The 23,063-nt window shown below is 43.2% G+C and overlaps 1 protein-coding gene across 1 annotated transcript; it reads right to left on the reverse strand.

The window, feature by feature from the left end:
- Positions 1-1,318: 1,318 nt before the first annotated feature.
- On the reverse strand, positions 1,319-10,866 carry syce3 (synaptonemal complex central element protein 3). Its single transcript, XM_039775260.1, has 3 exons — positions 10,783-10,866; positions 7,727-7,835; positions 1,319-1,889 (listed from the first exon to the last, which is right to left on the reverse strand). The coding sequence occupies exons 1-3, from the start codon at positions 10,864-10,866 to the stop codon at positions 1,705-1,707; spliced, it is 378 nt and encodes a 125-aa protein (XP_039631194.1). The 3' UTR covers positions 1,319-1,704.
- Between the last annotated feature and the right edge of the window lie 12,197 nt (positions 10,867-23,063).

Raw genomic sequence — 23,063 nt, forward strand, 5'->3', positions numbered from 1 at the left:
TACATTCAAACCTCAAATCCAGCTGTTAACAAGTGGACTACGGTGGGAGCCTCAGGAGCGGATGAAGTGTGTAGCTCGTGCCGGATCCGACGATTTGTGCTGTGGTGTTTGGTTTGTGTCGTCATTATGTAAGAAAGTCACCACTGTGGTGGTCTTGGTTTCTGTTCGAGTCACAGATGTGTGCTGCGACTCTCGGATGGTTACATTTCAGTTCAATGATGGTGGGGTGCTTTGTGGGGGCGATACTGGCCTTTGCTTATTACGCTTTCATTGTTCACTCTCAGTTTTTTACATAGTGACAGGACTGAAGACATCACACCACTACACCGCCATATCTGCACTGCCCCTCAGCTACTGCCCAAGTCCAATGGCATTCAAGTTCTCAGACATTGTTTCCACATAAAGAAAGCAGCAGTTTCACAGTCAAACATGGTACCAGAGAATGGAGCTGTTAACAGACACTAAGGACAAGAAAATAAAGACCCCAGAAACCTGTTCTACAGCGCCCTTCATATCCATCTACATATGTAGGCTAGTTCTACTCACTAACCCTGGAGCCAGAGAGGGGTGATGAGTAGCATGTTGATCAGCACATACAAGTACGAGTGTCACTGGACACCACACATGTGACAATGAGACCCGTATGAACGTGTAAACCCAATACTTTAGAACTGTCACCGTTGCAAGCTCATAGACGCTCGTCTCACAGGGCTGATGGAAATGAGGAAATCAGAAGAGGGCAGCCAAAGAACTGTCAATATGCAAGAAGAATTATGAATCAAGAAATCAAAAGATTGACCATCAACACTCAAGAACATGAACTAAAAATTTGGTGAGCAAAAAAAAAAAAAATGTGTACCTGGAGATCCTCCTCTCCCTGATGAACTACACGCTAAAAGATGGTTTTATTTTAGCAAATATCCACGAGCTTGGGCTCTAGTAAAACCCTGGTGCCACCTTAAACAATATGGTGAATTGTGAGGAGCCGGCCCATGTCGAAGAGCTCAAGTACGCCTGGTGGAGGTAAGCTTTGTCCTTCAATCTAGGAGTCTGTTGAGCTCGAAGTGCTGACTGTTGTTGCAGCAAGGAGCCACTTGTGGTGGCCTGGGCACCCTCCTTGACGCCTTCCTAAGAAGATGTTAAGGGTACCGCCCGGGAACTGGGGGAAGATGCAGGTCAGGCCCAGGAACAATGATATTTCTCAGGTGACCTGGGAGCATTTGACAATTGTCCAAGAAAAGTCACTGGGTGTGTTGATATCACAGCGCTCATCAGAAGAAGTGTGGTGAAAAATGAGGGTGATGATGGTATCTTTTTTATGAGCAGACTTAACAAATGGTGGGTTTGGAGTTAAATTAACTGCAGTTTAATGAAACTCAAATAAAAGACAATATTCACAGTCTATACACAAAGAACACAACAAGGCGTCAACCTGGTATTTACTCAGAAATGCTTTGTCATGAACACGCAGTACTCCTCTTACTCGCTTACTGGTAACTGTAAGCACTTTTCATAAACGTCAGTAGCAACTGCTTAAATCTGCCAGAGACAGTAAAAGTGACACTGTAAAGTTTACAGCTGGCTGAAGAAGAGCATAACTGACACATTTCAATGGGAACTGAAGAGTCCAATACAGAAGGACTATAAATAATCCAGTAATAAAGCAGATCTACGGATTCAGGACTACTCTTTAAAGGCCCATTTCTAATCCATTGCCTGATTTATATTGCAAGCAGACATGCTTGCTTTGCACTCCACATTTTTCTGCTGTGTGTCCTTTATACTCGACTTGCATCTCAAATATCCGTCTTCCAGCTTCTTCATTGACCTCATGACTTCAGGGTTTGTGCGAAGAATAACCACGTCAGTCACCATGCAGGTCAACTGCACTAAAAGAAATCATATGCATTAAGCAGATACCTACATGGTGTGGATCAAGAAAATCAGCAGGAATATTAGTTTTAAAAAGGGATGAGCCCCCCCGTCAACAAATTGGCCAATCCCTTCAAGGCCTGCATTAATCTCCTAAACCATTTCCATATATAAATTACATCCCTGCTATAAACAGACACATGCTAATAATTGCAACTAATCGGACATCCATACCTAATACCTACCTGTCTTATAAATAAAATGGTGGGCCACAAGAAAGAAAAAAAAAAAAAAACACCCTTATTAGGAGTGGGAGATAAACTGGTTGATCCAGTGTGCCAGATGGAGTCCTTGTTCTGGAATGGATAATTCTCCTGTACCGGTATGCTGAAAATTAGTGGAAAACTTGAAAAAACAAACGATTAAACATGACACACACACACACACACACACACGTGTACAATGCAACTTATTGTCAGTGTGTTAGCTTCATCATGTACAGCCACGAATGTTAATGGTGTACAACAGGTGAGCTCAGCCCTTCAAGTACATTACCCATAGTGCTGTGCAGTGAGACTCAATTGGCAAGCTGATGTAAAGATGGAGGCAGGACAGGAAGAAGCCACGTCTTGTACCGAGTTTCCTTGGCACAGGTACTGGTATCAGTTTGAGAGAGCTGAACACCCATCCCAACACCCCAATCCACTTCAGTAGCAGAGCACTAATAAGAGTGGTTGACAGATAAATGGGGTACCAGTGTGCACAAGTCATTAGCAGTATATGATCTACTTGTATAAAAAATATATATATATATATATATGTTTAGATCAAAAAACTACAAACAAATGCAAAATAGTGGTATATAACAATGGTGGCAATTTATGCAAAAACATCTGAATCGTTTCACATTGCCACTGTTGTGATTCCTGCCTAATGAAAACGGCAAAATGGGGAATAAATTCCTCAAAAGATAATAAAAACTCACGCTGCAGGTCTGGATTAACTTAGCAGCCCTCACCCTCTGGTTCTGGATAAACAAAGACAATGTCCTTTAGAATTATATGTGAATTAAAGAATCACAAGAAAATGAAACAAATGAATAACCACAAAGAGAACCTAAAAAGAGGGGCCAAAACCAGCCAATGCTGGTGAGCACAAAACAAATTCCAGAGCACACCAAGAATGCAATGCTGAGGTTGCTACTCCATTTGCAGCTTTGTCTCAAGTACTGGTGGGGGCAGAGCCCACCTGTTACATCAGAGCCCCCCTTAAGGCTCTACATAAAGAAGACAGGGCAATAAACAAAGAAAACCAATGCAGAGAATCCTAATACAATACAAAACTGAACAAAGATTGAAAATAAATGTTAAAATTAAACAAAGAAAGAACAAAATCAAAATGAACACAATAAACAAAACTACATTTAAATAACAGAAAAAAAACTAAATAAACTTAAGCCAAGCTAAACACAACTGTGAAAGAGTACAATTCCCTATTAAAAGGTAGAAAAACATGGCTGTTCCCCTTTCATTTCATCTGGGACTCTTCCATTTCTGATCATTTATATATTTGTTTGTTATTTTCTTTGTAATTGTGCTTTTCCTTTAGATTTTCAAGCTCTCCAAGTTGCATTTTTTGCACAGAAAAAGTGAAATCTGCCTCCTCCAGACCGAGTGGGGGCGTCCGTCCTGGTTAGACAGGGGGCCTCGGGTACAGGGCTTGGAAGCCCAGCCCTGTAGGGACCCGTGGCCACCGCCAGGCGGCGCCCCAGTGCCTGTTTATTCCGGGAGCCCGGCACTTCCGCCACACAGGGGTGTGGTCACCGTTAAGTGCCGGGGAGCAGCTGGAGCCCATCTGGCTCCCCATAAAAGGGGCCGCCTCCCTCCAGTCAGCGGTGGAAGTCGGGAGGCAGAAAGACTGAACTGGAGAGAGAGGACGGGAGGCGGCCAGGAAGGCAAAAAGACTGTGGGCCCTGGACTTTGGGGGAATCAGTGCAAGAGGCACTGGGGTGTGTGAGTGCACGAGACTTTTATATTATTGTACATAGTGTAAATAAAAGTGTGTTGGGTGCGAAAATGTTGTCCGTCTGTCTGTGCCGGGGCCAGCGTTCACAATATATATATATATATATATATATATATATATATATTATAGTGAAGGATGGCCGGCCATTTATCCCGGCCAATACCCCCAAGCCGCCAGGTGGTACCCTCCTTGCAGCATGGAGGTCCCCAGAAGACCAGCAAGGCATCATGGACAATGGAGTTTTTATGCAAAGCCCTGCTGGATGCCATGGGGGCCACAGGAGGGAGCTGCAGGGAGGACCGAGTGCTTCTTCGTGCCCTGTGACTTCATAGGAAGAGTGACGGACTTCCGGGTTGAAGAAAAGAACTTTTACCTGACCCGGAAGTGATTGAGGATCACATGGACTGGGGATTGAGAACACTTCCAGGTCAGGGATTATAAAAGGACTGTGGGAGCTCCCAGACGGCGAGCTGAGCTGGGTGGAAGGGTGGCAACGCGTGTGGGAGCTGGAGGATTGTATTATTGTGATTTATTGGTTATTTAATGAGTACTGTGGAGGAGAGTGTGCTTTGTGCACTGTGGCGACAAAATAAAGTCAACTTGAGTACTTTTACCTGGTGTCTGGAGTCGTGGACAGGGGTTTAAGGGAGCGAGAGCAACGAGAACAACGGAACGGTGACTTTCTAAAAGGAGTGGCGTCAACAGGGTCGTCCTCATAACAACAGACTCCTCCTTCTGAGAATCTGGGGTTCTTAAGGATGGCAAACCAGAAAGGGCAGAGTTTGGTTTGGCTGCTGTCCTTAAAAGTCTGACCCCGACATCTTATTAAAAACCAAGAAGAGAACTGGTGTCATCTGATACATGTCTTGAGCACTGTTGTCTTAATTTTTGGTCTTTGGATTAAGCAGATATTACAGAAACCTGGAATACACAAATTCCCTATACATCAATATGATCACCTCACTGACATTTTAGTGGAGGGCTTACACTCAAATCATGTCTCATGTCACATAAGATTACAAGTCCTCTAATGTTTTGGGCAATCATATGTGCAGGACGTAAAGGCATTCTAAAGGAGTTTAAAATGGGACTCCTGGCTCAGCATGTTAAACTGTATATTTTAGGATTTAATCATAATCTCTAAAAAATACTAACACTTCATTACAGGGATTTTAGAGGTCTAGAAATCTCATGGTCACATTGATTTCTATACTGGATCAGTTTTAATGATGTTGAAAAGAAATAATATTCTGTGCCAATGTCTTTTCATTTTTCTATTTGGCACTGCCATTTTGAGAGTTTTTTGTTGATGGTTGCTATGCTGTTACTAGGCAAGGTCAACCAAAACTGTGTGGTGTCTGACATCACAAGTCTAGGCTATGAAGGAACAGACATGGACTCTCCCTAAAGACCTCTACGTTCCCTTTTTACTGACTGTATGTGTATTATTCCCATGCCATTTCCTAACGGATTTTCCATACACGTCTGCTTCATTTTTGGTCTTTCTGGTAGTGACCCTTGGCTTGTAAATTTGTGACTTAGTGCCATTTCCCGATTCAATTCCACTTCAAACTGCTGCCACTCTGTGCTGTCAGTACAATATCTGGATATTACTGACCCACAATCCCAAAACCTCCCCGAGGCATTCAAAGCAGCCAAGTAAAGGGAACACACCTGGCACAAAATCATGTGCTTTTGACTTCAACCATGTACTCCTTCTGAACTATTATCAGCCTTCCTTCCTTCATTCCCTCCCTCCAGAGTTAGTGCTACAGTATAAACTCAGCCAATGAGCAGTGGGCTGTTCTCAAGCAAAAAACATTTGTCTGAAAAACCACATAAAACACCACATACAGACACACATACCTGAACACAAATAAGGAGAAAAGAGTTAAACTTTAACTACTGTAGCTCAGGACAGCAAGACCTCTGCAAAACATTTAAAATACATCTGTTGTAATTCCGCTCCACTGTCCAGCGCACAAGACCTTCCAGATTAAACCGCACTTCAAAGTGAAGCCAGCTTTAACCACTTACTGTTTCAGTCAATAACTTCTTAAAGATCACTTTAAAAAACATACCTGAGAGACCTCCTCTGATCCTTACAAGAAAAACCCAAGAGACACAGATATCTACTATAGAACTCCTTCTTGTACGAGGACCACCATAAAATGACTTCCAGTCCAAGTAAGTGAGCAATACAAATGTCATCAAATGTGCAGCCTTTTTTGTTTTTTTATGTCCAAGTCATCACTCAACAGATGATTCTTTTAAAAGGGGTCATCTTGGAGACTATATTCTTATCAAAGTACATATCTGAATGACAGTGCATAACACCTGAGGTCCGGGACCCCCACCCAAATTAACCCTATGAAAACCCAGAAAATCAAAATTGTGGTGGTTGCTTCAAAATAAATATTAAAAACATGTTACTGTTATAAATCATTGTGTCCAATACCAGGTTTTAAAATAAAGCATTGCAGTGAGTTTAGTCCCCGAGGCTTTGGAGGAGAAAAAGAAAAAAGAGCGGGCAGCAATCGTCAGAGAAAAGAATGAGCCGGAGTCCCAGGCAGGTGTGAGGGCTTGTCTTGGTGAGGGGATGCCAGCTGCTGATGCTGCAGTACCAACAGTGTTTGCATTGCAGGGGAACAGCAGGAGGCTTGGTGTATCTCATTCCCTGCTAGTATTTGTTGCTTAAGAAGCACTTCTGTGGACTGCAGTAAATTACAGAAGATTCATAAAGTATTCAGTCCCCCCCTAAAGTGTTGCAGCCTTGTGCTAAAATCCTTTCAACTCATTCTCCCTTATCAAGTAACACTCAAAACCCTAGAAATAGCTGCACGGGTAGCTGGAATACCTGTAAAGCACTGCTGCTTGACACACCTCTGATGGTGCCACTGGGCCAGCTTCTGTTCCTGTGTACCACGTGATCTGTCTACATGAGATGGGCACATCCTAACTGACAGCATTCTCCACAGCTAATGTACTGCATACTGCATTTTAACCAAGGAAGATGTCAGCCAGTCAAAAATGAAGTGCTAACAGGAATCATCACGGGGTATTTTACACACAGTCTAACGGTGTTACTCAACACGACTGCTTACTTCCATGGGTGTTTATTTTACCTTTGGAGATTAGGAAGGTTCAGTAACTTGCTCAGAATTGCACAGTCCATGGGAGGCAGGGACTGAACCCAGAAATGCTCTCACTGTCAGACGCCATTGCCACAGGTAGATGGGTTTTCAAAATGGGTTCTTATGACAAAAATGTGTTTCACTTTAATTCTAGTTTATGCCTCGCACCATTAGAACATTTGAACACTCTAGACGAGAACAGGCCATTCAGCCCAACAAAACTCGCCAGTCCTATCCATTTATTTCTTTCAAAAAAAAAAACATCAAGTCAAGCTTTGAAAGTCTCTAACATCTTAAATGTAATCAAGAGTGTTGTAGTGAAACAGGAAAAGACCCCGGCTTTCAAAACAAGCTGCCTGCAAATTTGTTTTTCTTCATTGAGATTTTTTGCTTCGATCTTAACAAAATGTCAATAATTAGCACACAAATAGTATTGTTTAGGTAAGACGTTGAACAAGAAAGCTCTGTGTGACACTATTGAAATGGGCTTCCTTCTGTAACAATTAAATGCACTTACATACCTGGAATTCATTCAATTGGCGCACATTCAGAATTCTAAATCTACAGGATAAACTAGAAGTTTCCTCCATGCACCTTCATACACACATCTTTTACATTTCCTAAATTTAATATTAAAGCTACATTAAGTGGAAACATCATTACAATGAAGGGGAGAAGCAGCCTAGCAGCATTACCTGATACTTGTTCCATGTCGTCTATCATTTTTTCTAATTCCTTGTCTACATTGCTAGGGACTCCTTCAGTAAGATCTTCAGAAGGACTAGATGCTGCAGCCTCAGCCATCTAAAAAAGAAAATGGTTTTAATTAGAATGACTCTGCTACATTAATAAGCTTAGAAAGCACACTGCAAAAATCAAACGTGTGTTTTAGAAGTCATGAACAGTAAGAACCAGCAGCGGGTTGATGGCCTGCTTCCATGTGCTTATTTATTAAGAGCAAAAATGCCAAAGTGTGCATTGATGGCATCAAATATTAACAATGGTTATTTGTTTACATGTTGGCTGGCAAAATATGAAGAAAAAGACTGATGTTAATTAGCATTGTGAAACTCTTCAAATGCTATGACTTGGGAGAAGGATATTTAAAGGGAATGACAGAATAAATTAAAACGCACAAAAAACAGAATGTGAAAAGCGTCTTTGAGAACAAAACGAGTGCAGATTCTACAGTACAGCTTCGGCACCGCAGTCCAACAATGACAGACACATCAGGATGGTAAAGAACGGGGTCGTCCTGCCTTCACACGCTGTTGGACAGAGGGGCTATACGAGTTTTTGCCCACTTGGTAGTTTCACATAAATGCCCTCACAGTGACAGGTCCAACTCAGACAATTCTGAAAAACAACACTACCTGCACTCCCAGAGATGTGATGCTAATGCTGAGCTTTCACTCTCAGTCAATAATGAAAATGTATAACTGGGTCAACCGGAAATTAAACCAAATTGTATTTGGAGAGACACAATACACTTTTAATGCATTTAGGTTGCTCTCTGCATTCCAACAAAAGTTATGCTCATCATTAAATACCTTCTGTGCAGTACAAATACCAAATCAACGGCTACCAGAAATCTCTCACAATTCTGAACATAAACTCACGTGAAACCATCGAATCTGGAAGTCGAGAAGTGGGAGCTCCGAAAACTCCCACAGCACATGAATGCAGCACAAAACAACTGGCAAGCAAGACATCCGCAGGGCCTTGTTGAAGAAGTTCCAAGGCTGCCATGACAAGAAAAAGCAAACTGCAAACCTTTACAGCCAGTTCAAGAGACCTTGAGATAAAATGTACTGAGCAAGGCAAAGCGATCATCAGCAAGACAGTTGTATGCCTTTGATTAGCAATTCCACACACATCGACTGGACAAGCAGGTAAGAAAACAGATGTATGAAGCTTCTTCGTCTTCAACATCGTTCTCAATAATGTATTTTGTACAGTGCTCTTTAACTAGTACAGACTCCAATCAAACGCACATATTTGAAACTACAGCGTATTAAAAGGAGATTCTTAAAACGTAAGCACACAAATTATGTTAAGTGCACAGCAAAACAGACTATTTCAATTAACAAAAACAGATCATATAGGCAAATACAGAAACTTCTTTAAAAAGCTTCAATCAACAGCACTCCTGGAGCAAGCAAACCTGGTGAATAGGACAAACAAAGTGACAGTACTGGTGACACAGAGACTATACTCCGTCCTTCTGCAGTGTCACGAGCACACGCTGGCCCGACCAATACAAAGATGACTGAAACTGGGAGTCGCAGCTTAGCCATGCGGCACTGGCACCACATACAGCAGGAGACCAGGAAAAGAAACACAACGTAGTAAAACACTTTAGAAGATTAGATCAGGCTGTGAATGTTATCAGGTCTTCAGAGTAAATGTGACCGTGCAAACGAGAGATGCTCTGTGTATGTTATACTGTATACAGGTCCACAATGGCAACAGCAGCAACACTAATTCATCAGAGGTAACAAAAAAAAACAAACTGGTGTACAAATGGACCTCAACAATCAGATTCACTTTGTAAGAACAAGAGAAAGGAATTTACCAAGATACACATCTGTTTCTGTAACAGAAATTGACTTCTTTTCTTATTTATTGGAACTTCGTTAATTATTTCTAATATAACCTGTTGAGAAAAATAATGAATACATGAACTCTAATGGCTTCCAATCACATTTTATAAAAAGTTTACGTAGGGTCATAGCTGTCACACGTACAGAGAAATTCTTACTTGCATGTGCTACTTGTCTACAACAACAACAACAACAACATTTATTTCTATAGCACATTTTCATACAAACAGTAGCTCAAAGTGCTTTACATATTAAAGAATAGAAAAATGAAAGACATAATTATAAAAAATAAATCAACATTAACATCGAATAAGAGTAAGGTTCAATGGCCAGGGGACAGAAAAACAAAAACTCCAGACGGCTGGAGAAAAAATAAAATCTGTAGGGATTCCAGACCATGAGACCCCCTGACCAGTCCCCTCTGGGCATTCTACCTAACATAAACATCTAGAATCAATATTCATCATGTTACTGTAAGACGAGTAATCAATGAAAAGTATCAATTCTCATATCTTTTTGCTTTATTTTCTACTCATTCCTTCTCCCATCCAACTGGCTTATCTAGTCCAGGGTCACAGCCTACCTGGCAGCACTGAGCACAAAATGGGACTCAATCCTGACTCTGGAAATTTGAGATGGCAGCAGCACTGTGTCCTGGCACTGCCACGTTCCACAAACATTTCCTGTTGTTAACTGTAATATTATTCATCTTCTTTACAAAGGAGAAAACAAAAATCCTTGATGATAAAGAGTACAGTAAGTACCGGACTAAACCAATGAAGAACAACATTTGCCACGTTTCAAAAGGCACTACTAATCTTTTTAAATTTTCCAGGTTGCCACTAGCATATTGTTACATTAAGAGATGGGCCACACATTCACGGTCTGTAAAATACAAAGCCCTCTTTCTTTAGAAATTGCAGAAGAACAAAGAATGAAATTCTTCATAACCACAAATAACTGTGATAACTGGAAAAGCTGTGGGACAAAATACTTCGTTTTCACACCAGCGGAACTTCCATTAAAGGATAAAAGTTCATCATTTCCACTATGCAAAGATAACAAATAAAGGTAACAGCTAAATTTGGAATGAACTGGGAATAGGCATAAAAAAAAAACTAATGCTTGTACAACAGACGTTTACTTACAGGCTGCTCCAAAGAGCCCAGGACTAAGCACACAGAATCTCGACAAAGGGCTACAAGTCGGACAGCTGGCCACTCGCACGCCATTCATCTTCCTCCTTAGCTCCACAGTGTCTGTCAACCAAGAGGGGGGGTCTCTGCACCCCCGTGCTCTTTGCCCACTTGCTGAATGACGTCACCTGCGCGGCCTTTCAAACTAACTCCTCCATGAAAAGGCGGCGCTCAATGCTCACCACCGCCTCATACTCGGCTCATCGTTTAAAATACTCAAAGTCTTTATGGACCAGCAAAGCAGCTCACTTACCAAGACCTGTTGTGGTTTAATCCGATAACACAAATACGTAATTATAAAAGGTTTAGGCATCTTTTGTACATTTCTTTCTTTCCAGTGGGCTAACAGATATTTTGACTGGTGTGTGCTGCAATCACAACCGATTGGCACAAATGTTACTATATATATATATATATATATATATATATATATATATATATATATATATATATATATATATATATATGTATATACACTCACCTAAAGGATTATTAGGAACACCTGTTCAATTTCTCATTAATGCAATTATCTAATCAGTCAATCACATGGCAGTTGCTTCAATGCATTTAGGGCTGTGGTCCTGGTCAAGACAATCTCCTGAACTCCAAACTGAATGTCAGAATGGCAAAGAAAGGTGATTTAAGCAATTTGGAGCGTGGTATGATTGTTGGTGCCGGACGGGCCGGTCTGAGTATTTTACAATCTGCTCAGTTACTGCGATTTTCACGCACAACCATTTCTAGGGTTTACAAAGAATGGTGTGAAAAGGTAAAAACATCCAGTATGCGGCAGTCCTGTGGGCGAAAATGCCTTGTTGATGCTAGAGGTCAGAGGAGAATGGGCCGACTGATTCAAGCTGATAAAAGAGCAACTTTGACTGAAATAACCACTCGTTACAACCGAGGTATGCAGCAAAGCATTTGTGAAGCCACAACATGCACAACCTTGAGGCGGATGGGCTACAACAGCAGAAGACCCCACCGGGTACCACTCATCTCCACTACAAATAGGAAAAAGAGGCTACAATTTGCACAAGCTCACCAAAATTGGACAGTTGAAGACTGGAAAAATGTTGCCTGGTCTGATGAGTCTCGATTTCTGCTGAGACATTCAAATTGTAGAGTCAGAATTTGGCATAAACTGAATGAGAACATGGATTCATCATGCCTTGTTACCACTGTGCAGGCTGGTGGTGGTGGTGTAATGGTGTGGGGGATGTTTTCTTGGCACACTTTAGGCCCCTTAGTGCCAATTGGGCATCGTTTAAATGCCACGGGCTACCTGAGCATTGTTTCTGACCATGTCCATCCCTTCATGACCACCATGTACCCATCCTCTGATGGCTACTTCCAGCAGGATAATGCACCATGTCACAAAGCTCGACTCATTTCAGATTGGTTTCTTGAACATGACAATGAGTTCACTGTACTAAAATGGCCCCCACAGTCACCAGATCTCAACCCAATAGAGCATCTTTGGGATGTGGTGGAACGGGAGCTTCGTGCCCTGGATGTGCATCCCACAAATCTCCATCAACTGCAAGATGCTATCCTATCAATATGGGCCAACATTTGTAAAGAATGCTTTCAGCACCTTGTTGAATCAATGCCACGTAGAATTAAGGCAGTTCTGAAGGCGAAAGGGGGTCAAACAAATTAGTATGGTGGTCCTAATAATCCTTTAGGTGAGTGTATATACTGTATATATAAAAACATCCAACGCCCCCTGCGAAAAGCAACTTTAAGAACGAGCTATTTCTTGCCATTAGCGATATGCGGCAGGTTGCCTGAACCACCGGACTTACTTTTCTGAAACGGGTTTCCATGTCAGCGGGTTGCGTTCTCTCCACTGACATTGCCCTCTCGATGCTCGCGTGTTCAAACATTTTGTCTTTTCTAAGTTCTAGTCTCTTACTATAATATTGTACCACTTTGTGACATACTCTGCTGCTAACGATAAAAACGCATACTTGATTTGAAGCTCCTAATTTATATTACCTGTATATCCACACCTTGGAGATTCTACATTAACATCGTGTGAATGGCTTACTTCACTTACGCTGCTCCTCGACTATGTTCTCCGTCAAGTTTCCACACACTGCAGTTTCTCGGCTTCCTGTCCTTTTCAAACAAACAGAAGCTACCAAATTCGTATCCACGCAGCCCCGCGACGAAAACACGAGAGTGAGCGTCCACGAGTAGACGTGCGAATGTCATTAGGGTTGGGCGCGAACACATCAGCCAATCAGGAGAAGACCGCTGGAATGGCCGGATGTCCTTGTTAAATCGCGCGTGCACTGCCAGCTCATCACCCCTGTAATTTTGGGGTTTGTTATGGGAAGTGTTTTAAGAGACGCTTTAAGAGACATAAATGGCACAGTTTGTTCCTTAAGATTAAATGTGCGTTTGACTGAAACCAATTTCCACGATACGGGACGCCTTCTGCCCGAGCGCCGACGCGTGACGTATTTCCGGTATCTGCCCGCCTTCTTCGTGTGTTGGCTTATTGGTTGGCTGCCGCGCCTATTCCTTTTCCCGCCTCTTGTCGGACGGCAGGTAATGACATCTGCGCGAATTCATTTCTTTGTATTTTGCTTTCTACAACATTGTGGTTTTAAGATTTTACTGCATCTTTTATGCTTAAAAATTGATATTTTATTCAAATGGACGGTTTTGTTGTGCGGAACTGCAAGGATCTTTGTGGTTAATAGTGAAATAAAGCGCGAGCACCGTTAGGAAGTAGAATGCTGTTATTAGCACCAGTACTGTAAATACTGTGATAACATAAAGTGTCAGTTGAGTACGATTTGATTTGAAGAAGTTTGTAGAAGAAAAAAGGCTGTCAACAAGCAGTTTAAAGGGACCGAGATGTTCACAACAAGAATGACAGAGGAGGGAGTTGGTAATCAACACCGGACACTCCTCTTTAAAGTAACGAGCTTTCATTACCTTTTAATTACTCCTAAAAGTTCATCAGATTAAACGTTGTGGCTTTAATTAGTACACTTATATGAACAGTTGAATGGTTGCTAGTTCTTTTTTCATAATAATAAGTTGCATTTATGGAGCACCTTTCACAAACACAAAGGTCGCTTTACATACGGAGTAAAAAAAATACAAATTACACAGAAGGCAAAAGTTCGTAGAAGAGGAAAGTTTTGAGTTGAGATTTAAAGGTGCAGAAGGAGGAGCAAACTCGGAGAGACTGAGGAAGAGAGGGGCCATAGCACTGAAGGACCAGCCGGCCAGCCCTCCTAAAGTGGAGAGTCTGCTGCGTGGGACAGTAAGGAGATGGCCATTCGAGGATCTGAGAGAGCGACAAAGAGTGTAAGGAGCCGAGTGAGGTAGAGGAGGGCAAAGGGTATGTAGGGCATTGAGGGTGAGAAGCAGAATCTTCAGAAATGAATCTTTGATGGCACCCACCGGTAACCAGTGAAGCTGGGAGAGAACTGGGAGACATGAGCAGAATGCTTTGTGTGGCTACGGACTTCTGAATGTACTGCAGCTTCTGTGTAGACTTTGTAGGGAGGCCAGTGAAGAGGGTATTGCAGTAATTAATACGAGACATCATGAAAGAATGACCCAGAGTCCGAGCTTCATTAAAGGACAGAGATGGACGGAGGTGGGCAGTGTTACTGAGATGATGCAATGAAATTGTGGAAAGAGACCTAACGTGGAGCTCAAAGCTAAGTGATGAATCAAACAAGACACCAAGATTTCTGACAACTGGAGCAGGTTTGACAAGTGGACCATCAACAGAAACAGAGAAGCTGGATGCCTTAGAAAGTAGGGAGTTGGGACCTACCAGTAACACTTCAGTTTTTTGGCATTAAGTTTGAGAAAGTTATTTTCTATCCATAGCTTAAGATCAGTGATGCAGTCAGTGAGTGTGCTGGGAGGCGAGTCTGTACTAAGATATAACTGTCTATCGTCTGCATAACAGTGGATGTTAAGGCCATGTCAGAGAATAATGTGAGCTAAAGGAAGGATATAACGTTAAAAGAGTAACAGCCCAAGGACTGAACCCTGAGGGACACCACACGACACAGGTGAGGTGGAGGATTTCTATCGGCCGAGTGTGACAAACTGTTGCTTATTAGCGAGATGTGATGTGAGCCATTGAAGGGCTAAGCCACATAGACGTGACAGGAGGATTTCACGATTCACAGTGTCAAATGCTGCACTTAAGTCAAGAAGGAGGAGAATATGAAGTGAACCATACAGTAGTCTGCAGACCGGAGAAGATCATTGACTACACGGAGAAGAGCCGTCTCAGTGCTGTGCTGTGTGCCAAAGTCAAACTGAAAAGGCTCTTAGAATGTATGGTCTAGAAGAAAAGCATGGACTTGTGTAGCAACCACGCGTTCCATCACCTTAGCCAGAAAAGGAAGATTAGAGGTAGGCCTGTAACTGGAGAGGGAAGAAGGATCCAGGTCAGGTTTTCTAAGGATTGGGGTAACTGAAGTAGTTTTGAGGGCAGTAGGGACAGAACCTGAAATGAAACCTGCATTTATCAAGGAGGCAACAGGAATACTAATTATGGATGAGCAGAGAAGTGAGGACAGGATCAAGCAGACAGGAGGAGGAATGAGACTTATTAATAAGTTCAGAGATGGGATTTAAAAGGAAGTGTTTAGCCCAATTTTATTTTATTTTTCGTTCAACTCAACAAATGTCTTAATATCTGAGGAAAAAATGAAGACCCTTACATGCACCGTAACTTAAAAGAAGTGATTATTAGTTGGGAAAATTAGCAATTTTAATGAAACATTTTGAAAAGTAATCAAGTAGATAAAACATTGTTATTCTTCACTTCATAGATAACATCGATAACTGCCACCCACACAAACCCATCTCATCCTGCATGCTTTTCCTTGAGCTATCATGCAATACAATACAATACAATACCATTTATTTTTGTAGAGCCCAAAATCACACAAGGAGGTCAGCAGTGGGCTTTAACAGGCCCTGCCTCTTGACAGCCCCACAGCCTCGACTCTAAGAAGACAGCGAGAAACTGTCTCACCAAAAAAAACCTTAGTAGGGAAAAAAATAGAAGAAACCTCGGGAAAGGCAGTTCAAAAAGAGACCCCTTACCAGGCAGGCTGGGCATGCAGTGGGTGTCAATACAACGAGATACACAGAGCAGCACACAAGTCATCCTCAATACAATATAATAGTGCCACAGTACGGAGCAGAATTCAACAGTCGATGATATCCATCCATCATCCAACCCGCTATGTGCTAACTACAGGGTCACGGGGGTCTGCTGGAGCCAATCCCAGCCAACACAGGGCGCAAGGCAGGAAACAAACCCCTGGGCAGGGCGCCAGCTCATCGCAGGGCACACACACACACACACACCAACAACAACAACAACATTTATTTATATAGCACATTTTCATACATAAAATGTAGCTCAAAGTGCTTTACATGATGAAGACTAGAAAAATAAAAGACACTGTAAGAAAAGAAAATAAGTCAACATTAACTAACATAGATTAAGAGTAACGTCTGATGGCCAGGGAGGACAGAAAAAACAAAAAAATAAAATCTGCAGGGGTTCCAGACCATGAGACCACCTGACCAGCCCCCCTCTGGGCAATCTACCTCACATAAATGAAACAGTCCTCTTTGTATTTAGGGTTCTCACGGAAGGACTTGATGATGACGGTCACGTAGACTTCTGGCTTTCAGTCCATCATTGTTGGAGCATCAGGATGCTTTGAGTAGGTGGTGGTGCAAAGAAACTGGAAGAAGAAACAGAAGAGAGAGTTGGGGTCAGTACGGATTTTAGAGCCACCATGAATAGTTATTATAATGAGTTGGAGATATAGAGTATCAGGATTAAATTACAGTGAAGTTATGAGAAGGCCATGTTACAGTCATGTGTTCTCAGCAGTGTTTTAAAGTGCTCCGCCATATCAGCCTGGTGAATTCCTATTGGCAGGCTATTCCAGATTTGAGGTGCATAACAGCAGAAGGCCGCCTGCCCGCCTCACCACTTCTTTTAAGTTTAGCTTTTGGAATTCTAAGCAGACCCTCATTTGAAGATCTGAGGTTGCGATTTGAAGTGTGAGGTGTCAGACATTCCGATATATAAGATGGAGTGAGATTATTTAAGGCTTTATAAACCATAAGCAGAATTTTAAAGTCAATCCTGAATGACACAGGTAACCGGTGTAGTGACATCAAAACTGGAGAAATGTGTTCGGATTTTCTTTTCCTAGTTAGGATTCTAGCAGCTCCATTCTGCACTCGTTGCAAGTGATTTATGTCTTTTTGGGTGGTCCTGAGAGGAGTGCGTTACAGTAATCTAGTCGACTGAAAACAAACGCGTGAATTAATTTCTCAGCATCTTTCAATGATATAAGAGGTCTAACTTTACTTATGTTTCGTAAGTGATAAAATGCTGTCCTAGTGGTCTGATGAATATGTGATTTAAAATTCAGATTACAGTCAACGGTTACCCCTAAATTTTTTACCTCCGTCTTGACTTTTAATCCTAATGTATCCAGTTTATTTCTAATAGCCTCATTGTATCCATTATTGCTGATCACTAAGATTTCAGTTTTCTCTTTATTTAACTTGAGAAAGTTACTATTCATCCATTCTGAGATACAAGTCAGACATTGTGTTAGTGAATCAATAGAGTCGGGGTCATCAGGAGCTATTGATAAGTACAGCTGTGTGTCATCAGCATAGCTGTGGTAGCTCACGTTGTAACCTGAGATAATCTGACCTAACGGAAGCATGTAGATTGAGAAGAGCAGCGGACCCAGGATTGAGCCTTGTGGACCACCATATCGGATATCAGGGGTCTTTGAGTTACCACAACTAACAAAGAGTTTTCTCCCTGCCAGGTAGGATTCAAACCAATTTAAGACCCTGCCAGAGAGGCCCACCCACTGACTAAGGCGATTTCTAAGAATGTTGTCATCAATGGTGTCAAACGCGGCACTCAGATCTAAGAGGATGAGAACAGATAAATGGCCTCTGTCTGCGTTCACTCGCAAGTCATTTACTACTTTAACGAGTGCAGTTTCTGTGCTGTGATTTGTTCTAAAACCCGACTGAAATTTATCAAGAATAGCAGGTTGATTGAGGTGGTCATTTAACTGCATAATGGCTGCCTTCTCTAGAACTTTACTTAGGAAAGGCAGGTTAGAGATGGGTCTAAAATTTTCAAAAGCCGAGGGGTCGAGATTATGTTTCTTAAGTAGGGGTTTAACTACAGCAGTCTTAAGACAGTCTGGGAAGACCCCCGTATCTAATGACGAGTTTACTATGTCAAGAATATTGTCAATTAGCACGCCTGATACTTCTTTGAAAAACCTTGTTGGTATCCGGTCAAGGACGCAGGTGGAGGGTCTCAGTTGAGAGATTATTTTAAGTAAATCTATCCTGGTGACAGAATTGAATTTGTTTATAACGGAGTACTGGGGCGCAGGAGGATCCGCAGTGTTGGGGAGATGTACTGTACTGTGTTATTTCTAATATCATTGAATTTTTGATTGACAAATACAGCGATAGCCTCACAGGTTTCACTGGACGTACTTAGAAGGCATTCCTTTGAGTTACCTGGTTTAGCAGACAATCAATAGTCGAGAATAAGATTCTGGGATTCCTAGCATTGTTATTTATAATCTTGGAGAAATAGCAGCGCCTCTCAAGATGGACCGTGTTATTGTATTCTGCTATTTTAACCTTCAGTATCTCATAGTGGATAATCAGGGACAATTTTGGATCGCCAATGCACCTAACCAGCATGCCTTTGGACTGTGGGAGGAAATCCACGCAGACACGGGGAGAACATGCAAACTCCACGCAGGGAGGACCTGCTCAGTAGAAATGTCTCCTAACTACAGGGTCACGGGGGTCTGCTGGAGCCAATCCCAGTCAACACAGGGCGCAAGGCTGTTAAGTATTGGCAGTCCAGTCCAGTTTGTCATCCAGCTGCACTCCCAGGTATTTCTAGGTCTGTACCCTCCGCACAGTCACCTCTGATGATCACGGGGTCCATGAGGGTCTTGGGCCTCCTAAAATCCACCAGCAGCTCCTTGGTCTTACTGGTGTTCAGGTGTAGGTGGTTTGAGTCGCACCATTTAACAAAGTCCTTGAATGGGTTCTTATACTCCTCCTGCCCACTCCTGATGCCACCCTCCATAGCAGTGTCGTCAGCGAACTTTTGCACATGGCAAAAGTCATAGTAGATGATGGTCCTGGGTGGTTAAAGGGGCGAGTCATCAGAACAATGGCTGGCACCAAAGGGGCAGTCAGAAGAGTTTGTGTGCGGAGCAAAACCAACACACCTGTGAAGAAACTGTGCCCGCGACAAGAAAGAGCCGACCGTTGAAATGTGAAACTTTGTATGTTTGTCTAAAACAGTATTTAGAGTTGGTGGCTCTTTTGAAGTCATACCAGTCACTTTGAGTCACGTGACTAGTTGTAGTTCCACGTCCACAGGAGTTTTGTTTGTGCTGGGAATTCGAAGAAGGCCTCCGTCTATTGAGTGGCGTGCATTCTGGGGAGTAAACGTACGAGTGAGGTGCCTGGCACTAAGCCGTTCAAGGCAGGAGATTCTGAAAACAGGATTTAAAAATCAGCACTTTAGCTGTCATCCAATACAGCAATTATGAAAATGCCGTCACGCTGTAGGGTGGCATCTGGGATCCTGCAGCTCTGTGCTGAGTGACGCGCACACCCGGAATAACGTGACAGCCAAAACTCAGGCGCCACATATCCGCAATCTTACAATATTTGTAACCCCGTTAATGGATCATTTAAAAGGTGACAAGACAGAGACGGCACCCAAATGGTGTGTGGAGGAGACCCCAGTAAATGGCAAAGCTGTCACAGAAAGCGCTGAAGCAGAAATTTACAGAACAATTGTCAGTCAGTCATCGTCCAACCCGCTACATCCTAACTACAGGGTCACGGGGGTCTGCTGGAGCCAATCCCAGCCAACACAGGGCGCAAGGCAGGAAACAAACCCCTGGGCAGGGCGCCCACACACACACCCACTTTAGACAATTCAGAATCGCCAGTGCCCCTAACCTGCATGTCTTTGGGAGGAAACCCACGCAGACATGGGCAGAGCAGGGAGGACCCGGCAAGCGAACCCGCAGGTCTCCTAACTGTGAGGCAACAGCGGTACCCACTGCGCCACCGTGCTGCCCAGAACAATTAACTTTTCGACATTAATAACAGGAATTGTGCTTTGCTTTTATCGATCAATGAGTGAACGTGATTATGTTTCCTGACCGCATATAATAATAAAGTCCCAGAGGGGATGCCACGTCTAATCACCCGATATCTGTGGGTGCTCAACGGGATTTGGTGACCGTGAACTGAAGCCTGTGCCAAGTGAGTGCCGTCACTTCGACAATACAAAGGCTGTGTCGTCTGCTCCACGAGTTACTATTAGGATACGGTGAACTCCACAGAACAATAAAAGAGAAATAACAGAAAATGATAAAAGAGAGCTGGGAAACAAAACACCCACCAGTATGGCAACGCGCTGTCCATATCAGTGTGTGCCACCGACCAAGGACAGGGACACAGCAAAAGTACAAAGAATCCGAGTAGAAGAACGAGCCCACTTAAAGGGCGGGGTCCGCACCGGTGGGCCCTCAACCTCCAATGGCTCCATCCTCGGGTGACGTTAATCTGCGTCCAGCCCTGCCAGGGAAAAACCTGGGGGTTGGTGGCAGAATTGGCACTCCCAGTGGCACCACTGCACCTGAACTAGTGTGGTGCCGAGGGGTCGCCCGTCGTCCTAATCTGGGATCCTGAGGTGGCCTGTCATGTGGTGGGTGCGGCAATGCGCTGTGTCAGCGGGAGCTCCTAACCTCCTCCTCCTCCTCCTCCTCAGTTAAAGGGAAGAAGGCTCAGCGATTGAGAAGATGGTGGCAACAGAAACCTGCAGCCATGGGAGTCTCTGGGCACTGTAAATGTCTGGATGGCACAGAGTCATCGTGCCAGTGCACTAAATTGCACTCCCCTGGCTTTACACCCAACGTCGAATCTCATACTGGTATTTGAATTGTCTTCAGTGGAAATGTGTCACCTTGTGACTTCGTGAAATGCCTGGCGATGTTACAGTCGGGAAAGAACGTTTATGAAGTGAATTAACTGCTGGAGTGGCTCGTGCTTATCCAGGGTTGGTATCGGCATTCAGTGATCCACAAGACTATTAAGCCGATGATAGCTGTGCCAGGAATATGCCACCTTGGTGTGTCTTGTTTGATGTCTATAATCAAAACTATAAAACTGGCAAAGCAGAACATTCATTTGAAGTGAAGACGGTGTAATCTATCCACAGACTGAATGAAGACGTGTAGGAGAGACAAGATGACTGCTGCTCTAACTTCAGTAGGTGACACATAAACACCCGTGGAACTGACCGACATGTCAGGAACATCCCAGCTTTCCTCAGGACTCGAATTAACACTTGGGGGTGCTGGAGGCCAGGGTGGGCCGCAACCCAGTCGCCCCCCAGGACGTCTTGTGTTTGCAAACTTTGACCTACACACCTAACATGAGTTATTCTGTCCCTTCTCTCACCTATGTGTGGTTACACAGTCGGCATCACTTCACCACATTCTGAATGGGCAACATGCCACCGCACACAGACCGGGACCAAGATGGACTATGAGCCGTGAGGCTGCTGGGCTGGCACTGTGACACCAGAGACCGTAGAGTTTGTGGACATCCTGAACGTAGTGACAAGTCAAGCAAAATCTGAGTTCGCCAATTAAAGGTGTCATTCTGCTTGACTTGTCACTGCGTTCATAATGGCTAACTCGGCACGACACTATGTATGTAATAATCATGATAATAGTAAGAATACTGGGTGCTCCACATTATCAATTTGAACCCGCTGCTCGACTGACAACCGTCTCCCCGCCATTTGGGAATGCAGGGCAGGTGCTCCCATCTATCGGCAACAAAAAGAATTTTTTCGTGAATTCTCCGTGTAATAAACTTAATAAGTTACAGCGTAATGAAGATTGCATAATTAGATCTGGGCCACCCTATACATTCTGTTGATATAGCGCCTTTCCGAAATGTAAAGACGCATCATGAGCAGCCCTGATTTCTCTAAAGGTCCACGACTAAGTGATCAATCAATCAACATTTATTTATATAGCACATATTCATACAAAAAAATGTAGCTCAAAGTGCTTTACAAAATGAATAGAGAAATAGAAGACACAATAAAAGATAAACATAAGTCAACATTAATTAACATAGGATAAGAGTAAGGTGGTCCAATGGCCAGGGTGGACAGAAAAAACAAAAAAAAACTCCAAAGGCTGGAGAAAAAAAAATAAAATCTGTAGGGGTTCCAGACCACGAGACCGCCAGTGATGGCACTAACACTGGCACTAAGGCGCTCAGCTCAGCAGGGCTCACGTGCAGCGCCGCCCTGTCCAGCAGATGGCAGTCACGGACCTCGGAGCTCACCTCACCTGAGCGGTCTGCGCAGAGTAGACGCGACCCCTCACTGCAGGTGACACGGCGCTCGGGGCTTTACCGTCACGAGGAGGATTTGGTGGCGTTTGTATTGAATGGCCGGTATGCAAATGCACACGTTGGTGCGCCTCGCCGTGTCTTGTAGTTCAGTTCTAGTGATCGCTGATCTTACATTTTCAGATTCCGTCTGACTGTGGAAGTGGTGCGTGGGGTCCTAATGAAGTCTGAAACGTCGCAGTACAATAAAGTGAATTTGTGCGCTATAAGATTTGCTAATCGCGGATTCTTTTTGCTAGCAGACACCGACCTTCACATATAAACTGCTGTTTTACAAAGATAATAATGAGGATCTCATCAAGAACATTTTAGAATTCGCGTTTAAACCGAGGAAGCGGCTTCTCGGCCCTCTTTGACTCCTTTTCTCTTTATTCATTTCTTATTTTATCTACTCGTTTGTCAAAGTTTTACTCTGCTGGCTTAGCTCTCTTTCTCTTTGATTTTTTTCTCATTTTGTAAAACTCGAGTTATGTGTATGCGGAGTGTTGTTTGATTTTAATAAATTCGATAAAATGAAAAAAACAAAATGTGATCCTCAAAAATAATTTCATGATCAGATCTGTAGAGTGTGTTCTTGGATTGAACGGATTAAGCAGGCAGATTTGGGGGGCGAGTGTGCCATTCGCCCGGGCACCCACGGGGTCAGTTGAAGACTCCAGACGCGCGTTGAGGAAAGCGCGAGGATGTTCGTATAAATG

This window comes from Polypterus senegalus, chromosome 13 (assembly GCF_016835505.1).
Source record: "Polypterus senegalus isolate Bchr_013 chromosome 13, ASM1683550v1, whole genome shotgun sequence".
Taxonomy (NCBI): domain Eukaryota; kingdom Metazoa; phylum Chordata; class Cladistia; order Polypteriformes; family Polypteridae; genus Polypterus; species Polypterus senegalus.